This window comes from Malus domestica, chromosome 08, assembly GCF_042453785.1.
Source record: "Malus domestica chromosome 08, GDT2T_hap1".
In the NCBI taxonomy this organism is placed as follows: domain Eukaryota; kingdom Viridiplantae; phylum Streptophyta; class Magnoliopsida; order Rosales; family Rosaceae; genus Malus; species Malus domestica.
In genome coordinates, this window is record NC_091668.1 from 1,859,479 (window position 1) to 1,870,727 (window position 11,249).

General features: G+C 38.1%; 2 protein-coding genes across 5 annotated transcripts; both read left to right on the plus strand.

The window, feature by feature from the left end:
* The first annotated feature begins 328 nt into the window (after window positions 1-328).
* Window positions 329-1,859, plus strand: LOC103428660 (probable jasmonic acid carboxyl methyltransferase 1). Of its 2 annotated transcripts, none has more exons than XM_070826711.1 (3): window positions 329-459; window positions 552-1,238; window positions 1,347-1,859. In XM_070826711.1, the coding sequence occupies exons 1-3, from the start codon at window positions 448-450 to the stop codon at window positions 1,689-1,691; spliced, it is 1,044 nt and encodes a 347-aa protein (XP_070682812.1). In that variant the 5' UTR covers window positions 329-447; the 3' UTR covers window positions 1,692-1,859. The 2 variants fall into 2 exon arrangements, with proteins under 2 accessions (XP_070682812.1, XP_070682811.1); XM_070826710.1 differs by having other exon boundaries at window positions 338-485; window positions 1,347-1,808.
* Window positions 1,860-1,946: 87 nt separating this feature from the next.
* LOC103428640 (abscisic acid 8'-hydroxylase 1) lies at window positions 1,947-9,887 on the plus strand. Of its 3 annotated transcripts, none has more exons than XM_070826712.1 (10): window positions 2,196-2,335; window positions 2,458-2,734; window positions 2,982-3,318; window positions 3,737-3,886; window positions 8,168-8,440; window positions 8,535-8,621; window positions 8,903-8,981; window positions 9,084-9,190; window positions 9,323-9,444; window positions 9,618-9,887. In XM_070826712.1, the coding sequence occupies exons 2-10, from the start codon at window positions 2,484-2,486 to the stop codon at window positions 9,739-9,741; spliced, it is 1,530 nt and encodes a 509-aa protein (XP_070682813.1). In that variant the 5' UTR covers window positions 2,196-2,335; window positions 2,458-2,483; the 3' UTR covers window positions 9,742-9,887. The 3 variants fall into 3 exon arrangements, with proteins under 3 accessions (XP_008364981.3, XP_070682813.1, XP_008364983.3); XM_008366761.4 differs by having other exon boundaries at window positions 2,997-3,318; XM_008366759.4 differs by having other exon boundaries at window positions 1,947-2,734; window positions 2,997-3,318.
* The last annotated feature ends 1,362 nt before the right edge of the window (window positions 9,888-11,249 follow it).

Sequence of the window (11,249 nt, forward strand, 5' to 3'; positions counted from 1 at the left end):
ATCCAGTCAAGGGACCAATTTAAATTTTTTATCTTGTACCAGGTTTTTATGAAAAGTTGAACTATGCCAAGGATTAAACTCCACTTACCCCATTATTATATTAAGCATTAGTGCAATTGTGCAAATATCTAAGAAGACCTTTGAGATTTTTATTAGGGAATTTTTATTAGCACTTCAAAAATCTCATTCGACACTTCAAACTTTTTATATTTGGAAAGAAAAATACACTTATGAGAAGTGTAGAATGAGATTTTTGGAGTGACAATAACACTTTCCTTTTATTATATTATCTTTTTTTATTTAGAAGAAAAGGAATAATATGTCTAAAAAGGAGAACTTTTAAGCTTTGTTCCTGAGCTTTGCTGCTTTAGAAATCTCACAACCGGGTTCTGCATTCTAAAGAGATAGAGATGGAGGTGCTGCAAATACTTCACATGAACCAAGGGAATGGCGAGACCAGTTATGCTCAAAACTCTACAGTTCAGGTATAAATTATTTTTTACTTTTTACATGGATCTCGTTGGATTAATCTGATTACTTAATTTTTGTAGGGAAAAATGTTATCCACCGCAAAGTCAATCATTGATGAAGCTATACAAAAAATGTTGTGCTTAACTATAGCACCAAATGGGAGCATGGGAATAGCCGATTTGGGTTGCTCATCTGGACCAAACACCTTACTACTCATCTCCGAAATAATTGATGCCATACATGCCACAAGTAGCAGCTCATCATCATCCATAGAGTTTAGAGTGTTTCTAAATGACCTCATTAGCAACGACTTCAACACCCTTTTTATGTCACTCCCGGCATTCTACAACCAACTAAAGGAAGAAAAAGGTGCTGGATTCGGGTCTGTATTTATCTCCGCCGTGCCGGGCTCGTTTTACGGCAGATTGTTTCCGGCAAAGAGTTTACATTTCGTGCACTCCTCTTCTAGTCTTCATTGGCTATCTCAGGTCCCTCCTGGCCTGGATTGCCAGGCAACTGGCAGAGCGTTTAACAGAGGAAAGATGTACATTTCTAAGACCAGCCCTCAATGCGTTTTGGATGCATATTCACTTCAATTTCACAAGGACTTTTTGCTATTTCTCAAGTCCCGGGCTGAAGAAATAGTTGGCGGAGGACGAATGGTGCTGTCACTCCTGGGCAGGTCGTCCGCTGACCCATCAACTCAAGAGAGTTGCTACGTGCAGTGGGAACTCCTAGCTCATGCATTAATGAGAATGGTTTCAGAGGTACCTACATAGATAAATATGCAATATTTAGTTTTAAGTTTTTTCTCTTCATCTCATGATTTGGTTTACAAAATTTGATTTAAAAATTTGGTATATGCAATGCTATAGGGTCTCATTGAAGAGGAAAGGGTTGATTCCTTCAACGCTCCGTTCTATGCCCCAAGTGAAGAGGAACTAAAATTGGTGTTACAAAATGAAGGATCATTTACAATGGACCGCCTTGAAGCCTTTGAAATTGATTGGGATGGTGGTGCAGAAATAACCGCTGTAGTCAGTGGGCAGCGAATGGCCAAGACCATAAGAGCTGTGACCGAGTCCATGATCGAATCTCATTTCGGAAAAGATATCATGGATGATCTATTTCGTCAGTATGCCGAGCTCTTCGCGGATTACTTATCAAAATCTAAAACCAAGTTCATCAATTTGGTTTTTTCAGTCATTAGAAAGGACTGAATTTTCTTATATTCATTCACAAATTAAAGACCTGGTCTCATTGTCATTTTCTTAGTTATGTTGTTGGTTTGCCTTTAAAAGGAAAAGAAATAGCGATCTGATTATTAGCTTTTGACATGATTCATGTGAACAATCTAAAATATATGTGGGATCTATTATTGCTTCTAATTAGTTGTATTCATGTGGTCAATAATTAAAGAGGCGTTTAGTAACACGATACATTTGATAACCATGTGGACGGAATCTCTACCACTTGGAGCTTTCGATGGCAGCACCATGATGGCGTGTTAGTGCCAAAAGATAGGCTTCTTGGGTGCAATTTCAATGGATGGAGTATCAACCCTCAATGGCGTTCATGCCAAAACCTTTCCACAAATCAATAATTACAAAAGATGGCGCACAAATTTGAGGGGTCAAATCGATTAAGTGAATTCTCTGGTTGTCGTTATACCTTGGGACCTTATTTCAAAATCGCATCAAACCCTGTCGGCCAAAACACCAACCCAATTTTCCTCCAATTTTTCTTCCACACCAGCAACCACTCAATGTTAACACATGTTTTATCCAACAACTTAAATTGAGTCACTAAAATCGGTTGAATTAAACCTATCTGTGACTCAAATATATGTTGAAACTCAGTGCATGTAAGTACTCGTTAAAATTCAATTTTCCTCGTACGTTGATGTCTCTCACTTATAATTCAAGAGTTCAGTTCTTTATAAAATTTTCAGACCATTCTACCTACCAAATTACTCAAAATCTGCAGAACAACACGGTAGCAGAAGAATAAACATGCCTTCCCGTTTGCCACAAGAAGCTTATTATTCTTTTGGTTGTTACGCCGTGGTAGTAGTATTAGGTGCCTTGTCATGTCTGCTTTATCAAATTATCAAGTCAGTGAACTGCTCAAATCACGATATATCAACGGCTGAAATTCCTCCAGGCAGCCGAGGATTACCATTCATTGGAGAAACCCTAAAGTTCATGGCTTCCATTAACAGTGGCAAAGGGTTTTACGAGTTTGTCCGTCTTCGCCGTCTCCGGTAATACCTCTCTTTGAGTGCATGATCTACCCTTTACTCTATAATTTCTTCTGTTAATGAACGGGCCAACGGTCCACACTAATTATATTGTTCTCCAATTTGTAACTCGCCACTTGTACTGTGTGAGGTTCATCACAAAAAGTTTTAGTACAAATGTAATTCTAAGTGAAACCGCTCAATATAATTAAGTTATATTCAATTTTATCAATTTTTCAACATGAGATTCTTGTATTCTACAACACTGTAGTTTCTGTAAGTGCAGGCATGGAAATTGCTTTAGGACCAACATATTCGGAGAGACGCATGTTTTCGTTTCGAGCACGGACTCAGCAAAGGCAGTCTTAAACAATGACTTGGGGAGATTCAGCAAGAGATACATGAAAACTATTGCTGCGCTAGTGGGAAATCAAAGCCTCCTCTGTGCTTCCCACCAACACCACAAACTAATTCGTGGGCAACTAAGCAACTTGTTTTCTACCAATTCTTTATCAGTTTTTATCAAACAGTTTGATGAACTCATTGTTGATGCTATGAGAGGGTGGGAGCATAGAAGCTGTGTGGTCATACAAGACGAAGCAGTCAAGGTGACACAAATAATGCAATTTCTTCAGAACTTTGCAATTTTTCATTTCTGTATCAAATTTCCAAACCTTTACTATAACTGTGTCACGGGCACACACAGCTTAAATTGTCCCACATGTGAAATAACCGTATGACCTCCTTTGGAGTAATGAAGACTGAATGAATACTTTCAAGGAAATCATTTATATTCACAAGGGCCTTTCTTTAAAGCATGTGAAATTTTAAAATAAAAAATTAATTGTTTCTTGAAAAATCACTTACTAATACTTAACGTTTTCTATTATTGTTGCAAGCGTTTTGGGTTATATTAAAGTGCTTTAATTTATACATTCAGAAAGCATTTCAAAACAGATCATGGTTTGTTAGTTTTTGTGATTACTATTTGATATGGTATTTGATGTAAATTTCATTTTGGAGCAGATAACCTGCAAAGCTATGTGCAAGATGTTGATAAGCGTGGAAAGCGGATACGAACTAGAGGTGTTGCAAAAGGAGGTGGCTCATGTTTGTGAAGCAATGTTAGCATTCCCCTTGAGGTTACCTAGGACTAGGTTTTACAAAGGACTTCAGGTAAAATACTATATTCAACTACGCGTTCGAATCCTTCCTCCCTTGGCTGAGCCACTAAGGGGCCAGAATGGTCCCTCGCCCATCCTGCTTTTTTTTCCTTACTAGTATTGTAGATGTTGGTGCTGCATATCAGTCTAATTGTTAGGATGCCAAGTGGCACCATCTAGGTTGTCCAAGTGTACGGCCAAGATGGATAGCTATCTGATAAGATTGTTAGAATTGTTGTTAGAATTGGGTGGAAGTGTAATCAGTTAGACAGTTAGGGAGACTGCTTGCACAGCAGGTGAGAGTTAGTATATAAGGAGAGAGTTGTAAGAAGAAGGTTGGTTGTTGTTTTGTTGTTAAATGTAATACTGAGGAATTGTATACAATATATGAGGAAGTAGAGTTTGGGTCTTAACATTTGGTATCAACCAGCGTTGATCCTCTCAAGCCTTCATTGTTGTATGACACGCCAGGCTTCGAGGAAAGCCATGGATACCCGTTTGTCAGATCTCGAAACCACGATCGAAGATCTCAGATCAGAGCTCAAAGCCGAGATCAAAGCCAGTCAAGAATTAATTTTGCTACAACTGCAATCACTTGCAGCGAAGGGCAGTGGGGGATCGTGTGGAGAATCTTCTGAGGCGACTCCGACGAATCCCAATTTTCCGGGAGGGATGAACCCTAATCACAATTACAATCGCCAAGATTTGGGTTCTAATGCTGGTTGACCACCATTTTTGAGAATGGATTTCCCCAGATTTGTGGATGGTGACGATCCATTGGGGTGGGTGTATAAGTCTGAATATTACTTTGATTTCTTTGCTATCGACGACTCGAAGAAAGTGAAATTGGCATCGTTTCATATGGAAGGAGAAGCTCTGCAGTGGTTCCATTGGGCGAATTGTCTCACTCAATATCCTTCATGGGGTGACTTTACGAGGGTTTTTTGTCAAGAATTTGGTCCATCGGAATTTGACGATTGTGCTGAAAATTTGGTAAACTTGAAGCAAACAGGTCTTCTCAGGGATTATATCGTGGAATTTCAAAAAATGTCAAATCGAACCACGGATATGAGTCCTGCGATCCTTAAATCTTGCTTTATTGGGGGATTGAAAGCAGAATTGCGCCATGATGTGAAACTGCTTAAGCCACGAAATGTCCTTGAAGCTGCATCTTTTGCCCAGCAAGTTGATGCTAAGCTATCAGATTTAAAGGTGAAGTCTTTTCATAGAACTCCTACATTTCTACCTACATTTCGATCACCTACTTCATTGAATGTAATGCATCCCACAACCCTCGAAATTCGTCCCAAGAACCCTTCTGTGAGGCGATTAACCCCCGAAGAAGTTGATCACTGTCGCAAGAATGGTCTGTGTTTTCATTGCAAAGAAAAATATGGGAGGGGTCACATGTGTGAGAAGAAACAACTGCTTCTTATAGATGTTCAAGACTTTGATAATTTGGAAAAAGAAGAGAATGATATCGTTGAAACGGAGGAACCTGAGATTACTGCATGTGCCCTGTTTGGCACTCCTGCACCCCCTACCATTAATACAATGCGTGTGCAAGGATTTATCAAGAATTGTCCAGTTACAATCCTCATTGATTCGGGTAGCTCTCACAACTTTATTGATCTGAGTTTGGTTAAGAGAATGAAGTATACGTTGGATACGGGCCATATATTCAATGTTAAAATTGCTGATGGTGGACGAGTAGCTACCAAAGGAGTCCTGAACCAAGTTTTTGTCAAGATTCAACAATTCAGTTGCGTAATTGATTTGTATGCTATGCCATTAGGGGGCTGCGATATCGTCCTTGGAGTACAGTGGTTGAGAACACTTGGTCCAATTCTGTGGGATTTCGACAAGATGTACATGAAATTTTCCAAGGGTTCTCAAACATTTTGCATTTCCAGTCATAGTTCTTCTTTGAACTAGATTGAGGATAATCTAGCAGCTGATGCACTATCCAGGAATCCTGCGAGTACTGAATTGGCTGCATTGGAATTCTTAGATCCTGTTGAATGTTTGGCAATTTCATACCTTTATTCTCAGTGAATGGACGAACTGCGAAGACATGTGGAGAAGGATCCTTGGATACTGCACAAAATCCAGGAGGTCTTCAACAACCCTGCAGCTACGGATATTGTGGGAAATCTCAGATATCAATTGGATAATGAGTTTTTGAAGTTCAAGCACAGAATTGTTATAAGTCCTCAAAGTTGTTGGCGAGACAAAATTTTTGGGGAACATCATTTGAGTCCTATTGCTGGCCATGAAGGCTTTCTCAAAACATACAAGCAGATCTCTAGATCTTTTTACTGGGAAGGTATGAAGAAATACATTAAAGACATGGTGTCTAGTTGCTCCATTTGTCAACAGAACAAGTATGAGACAATTTCACCTCCTGGATTACTCCAACCACTTCCTATTCCTACTAAAATTTGGGCTGACATTTCTATGGATTTCATTGTGGGATTGCCTCCTTGTAAAGGGAAAACTGTAATATGGGTGGTGATTGATCGTTTATCTAAGTATGCTCACTTCTTGGCTATTGCTCATCCTTATTCTGCCACTATGATTGCTCAACTGTTTGTGGATCACATATTCAAATTGCATGGGATGCCTAATTCTATTATTAGTGATAGAGATCCGGTCTTCATGAGCAAATTTTGGAAGGAGTTTTTCACGATTCAAGGCTCTAAATTATGTTTTAGCTCGAGCTACCATCCTCAAACAGATGGACAAACTGAGGTTCTCAATAGATGCCTTGAGACATATTTGAGATGTTTCTGCAGTCTACAACCAAGAAGATGGGCTATATGGTTGTCTTGGGCGAAATGGAGTTATAACACAGGATATCACACTGCTACAAAGATGACTCCATATGAAATCGTTTATGGCCAGCCACCTCCACTTGTCTCATTTTATGAAAGTGGCACCACTAAGGTTGCTTCAGTTGATCAAGCTTTACAAGAACGAAATCGAGTGTTAGCCGTATTGAAAGCTAATTTGCAGGCTGCCCAAAATCGGATGAAGGTTCAAAGTGATAAAAAGTGAACTGAGAGGGTTTTTGAGGTGGGAGATTGGGTGTACCTCCGACTTGTCCCTTATCAATTCATGTCCTTATCCTCTCACTCAGTTCACAAACTGCAGCCCCGTTTTTATAGGCCTTTCGAAATTTTGGCAAAGCTGGGACCAGTGGCATATAAGTTGAAATTACCGGAGACTTCAAAACTCCATCCTGTTTTCCATGTTTCTTGTCTCAAAAAGCATCTGGGTGATCACGTGCAACCTTCTGTGCACCTACCGGTTATCACTGAATCTGGCATATTACAGGATGTCCCAACGGCTATTTTGGATAGACGACTGATGAAGAAGGGTCACACTGCTGTTTCAGAAGTACTAGTGCAATGGCAGAATCACACCACAGAAGATGCTACGTGGGAGAACTACCATGAACTCAAATCCAAATTTCCAGATATTGTACATTTGTAAAGCTCTGTGTAATCCTTTCTCAAAATGTACGCACTGTGTTACACTTTTAAGTTCAGTTTGAAGGGGGGGTATTGTTAGGATGTCAAGTGGCACCATCTAGGTTGTCCAAGTGTACGGCCAAGATGGATAACTATCTGATAAGATTGTTAGAATTGTTGTTAGAATTGGGTGGAAGTGTAATCAGTTAGACAGTTAGGGAGACTGCTTGCACAGCAGGTGGGAGTTAGTATATAAGGAGAGAGTTGTAAGAAGAAGGTTGGTTGTTGTTTTGTTGTTAAATGTAATACTGAGGAATTGTATACAATATATGAGGAAGTAGAGTTTGGGTCTTAACACTAATACCCTTTTCAAGTGTTTTCTCAATCTAATTATTTTCCATTCCAGGCCAGCCTTATTTTTCTCTTCATCCCTCTTATAAAAGTGCAGTCTTCACTTCCCCTTCTCATTTTATCAACTTTTCTTTGGCTTTAAGTTATATTTTAAAAAATATTCTTGGTACTCTTTACCTCATATTTGAGTTCCTGGGTTTGTACAACATTTTTAGTTCTCTTTATTGAAATTAGGGTCTTTTAATTTTTATGCAAATTACTTCAATCTCTCATGTTTTGAGTTCAAATTTTCTATGTATGTGAGAGAGTCCCCTACACAAGAAATATTTGCTCGGGCACTGCTCTTCAGTCCTCAAAAAATAAATATAAAAAAGGCCCAAAATATCTCATAATTGGGCTTTATATTTATCTTTATGGGCTTCTACGCCTAAATTTTCAAAACCTAACCAGGCTCTAACTGTATGATTCAGGCTAGAAAGAAAATCATGGGAATAATTGGGGATGCAATGAGTGAAAGGAGAAAAGGGTTAGAAGTTAAGAGTGAAGATCTTTTACAGCGGCTTTTGACAGAGGATGAAAAAGCATGTGGTGAAACAGGCACTACTGCCCGGCAGCTAACAGATGAAGAGATAAAAGACAATATATTAACCATGATCATTGCAGGTCAGGATACAACAGCCAGTGCAATGACATGGATGATCAAATTCTTAGACGAGAACCCAGAAGTGCTTCCCACTCTTATGGTAAGTCAGAGTTAAAGCTTCGCTTTCTCTTATTAATTTTGTTTATAGTTGTATTATTGAATAATATGCCACTTTTTTTTGTTGATTGAAACAGAAAGAACAACTTGACTTGGCGAGAAAAACTTCTTCAAAGTCATTTCTAACACTGGAGAGCATTAACGACATGCCGTATGCTGCTAAGGTACTATTAATCAACAAAACTCACTTCACTTTTGACATTTGTGTTATTTAACAAACCTAGAAACAACTTTCTTGAAGACTTTTTTTTTTTTTGTTCTTTTATCAATAACTATCGTCTACAAGAGACTACACATGTGGACCTCTTTAGAGTGGAGACTAATGGCAATTGATCAGATGGTCCTATGCCCGTTCTTGAAGACTCGCAACTCTTAAAAACAACATGTTTCTTGACATACTTCGTTTATTAATTGATTGAACAAATGAGTTGGGTGTGTCAATTAGGTGGTAAAAGAATCCCTAAGGTTGGCTTCTGTCGTGCCATGGTTTCCAAGACTAGCTCTCGAGGACTGCGAGATGGAAGGTTTGAGCTCTGAACAAAATATGTTTGTTTCATTTATTTTCCCTCTCTGTCTGTCTGTGTATGCAACTTGTTGATTGATTTTTGTTTCTGTGGGTGCATTAGGATTTAAGATCAAGAGAGGGTGGAATGTGAACGTTGATGCTAAATCAGTACACCTTGATCCTACGGTCTACACTGATCCCAACAAGTTCAATCCGTCTAGGTTTGACGTACGTATGCATGGATATAATTCACCTCATTCAATTAATTTCTTGTTAAAATTAAGTTAAAACATGCGTACATGATTAAAAGTTGCAACTCACGGAATTCGACTTTGTGATAAACCGCATGCATGCATGCAGGATGAGTCAAAAGTACCATACAGCTTCTTAGCTTTTGGGATGGGAGGGAGGACATGCCTGGGGATGAACATGGCCAAGGCCATGATGCTGGTCTTTCTCCACCGCCTCACCACTACTTACAGGTCGCATCTCACTTTTTTTTCTCTTCTTTTTTGATATCGATCATTGAATTTGAGGCCAGGGTTTCAAGCTAGAATTCAGTAATTAATCAACGTGGAATGCCAAAATTCATAATTATATTGACAAATATAGATGATTATTTACAAACTCTTAACTGATGTAAAACCTTATCCAGGTGGAAGGTGATTGACGCAGACTCCAGTATTGAAAAATGGGGGCTCTTCTCAAAATTAAAAAGTGGTTGTCCGGTAACCGTGACCTGTATCGCTGAGAATTATACCCCCAGATATCAGCAATAAGATGCCTAGCTGATTCCATGTCGATTAAAATCTCAAGGTCCAGACTTTTTCTGCTTGTTGAATGTTGGGTAGTTAGCTTAACACTGTATTTAAAATTACCATTAGGAACATATTCAGCTTTAATGTATAAGAATATTCAAGATGAAGGCATCGTTTCAATATCCATATATATATATATATATATATATATATATATATATATATATATATATATATTTCAATTCAACTTGATTCATGGAGCAAAAGCTCAACCCATTTGGAATTGGACACAGTAATAAAACCTACACCCTGACGAAAACGAAATTGGACACAGAAAAAAAAAAAAAAAAAAACTCCTCTTCTGAGAAGCTCTCCATCAATTCAACGCCTACTCTTTTTTTTTTTTTTTTTCAAACGATAAAATTAGTAGGTTAAATAGTTGTTAGAGGAGAAAAAAATCGGTGAGAATCAAAATCGCATTATATATAGTGTATTGGCATAATTGTTTTCCCCCAATGCAATAACTACCAATTAAACATCTAAATTCACTCTTTATTTTCCCTATCATTTTGATCAGCTCTAAATAAACTAAGGAATCCAAGTTATTTAAAATTCAGACAATGACATTGAAAGTGATTTAACTAATTTCTCATTCAACAAGCATAACCTAATAAAACAATTCATCATTCATGTACATGATCTGTAACATTGACACTTGAAAAATCTTAGTATAAAGATTTGGCATTTGGGTTAATCCCAAATTTTAATTAGCTGGGGCCAGAATTTTGGTTTTGAGAACATGGATTTTATATCTATATATATCTTTAGGACGCATTCTTGTTCATGATGTTGACTTAGACACATATGCCTCTCCAACTTAATGCAATCTAGTGTGTGGCCTTGTAATTAAAACCCTAAATTTTCTTTTATCACCAACTTTTTTCCCCTGTTTTGACTGAAATATATGAGAGAATAATATGTATAATCCGGCTACTTCACCAAGAATTTGAGAGGATTAATTGTTTGATAAATAATAAGGAGGCTTAAATGTTGAAATGGTCCATGTGTTACACCTCTTCGGTTGATTTGGTCCTCGGGTTTTCAATTTAGCCAATTTAGTCATCATGTTTCACTTAAGTTAGTCAATTTAATACTTTTCATCCAGTTACTGTTAAATTTTTTATAAATATGTTTCGAATTGGCTAACAAATAAAAATAAAAGATAAGAAAAACAAAAGAACTCAAAAGCAAAAGAAAATTTTCAAACCTCAGCATCTCCACCATGGAGCACACCCAAGGCAACACCCAATTACCGTGAATTATCCTAGCAACCACCCACACTCCCTCTAGTAAATCTTCACCCAACGGTTCCCAAGACGACGGCGCGTCGATCACCCTTCCCCATCCGTGCCATCTTCATAACATCAATCTGCACGGAAATTTTGGATCCCTTTCTCCTAATTTACCAAGTCCGGGAATCCGAGCCGTTGAAATTTGATCTAACGGTTAAAGTTATTATAACTTTTAAA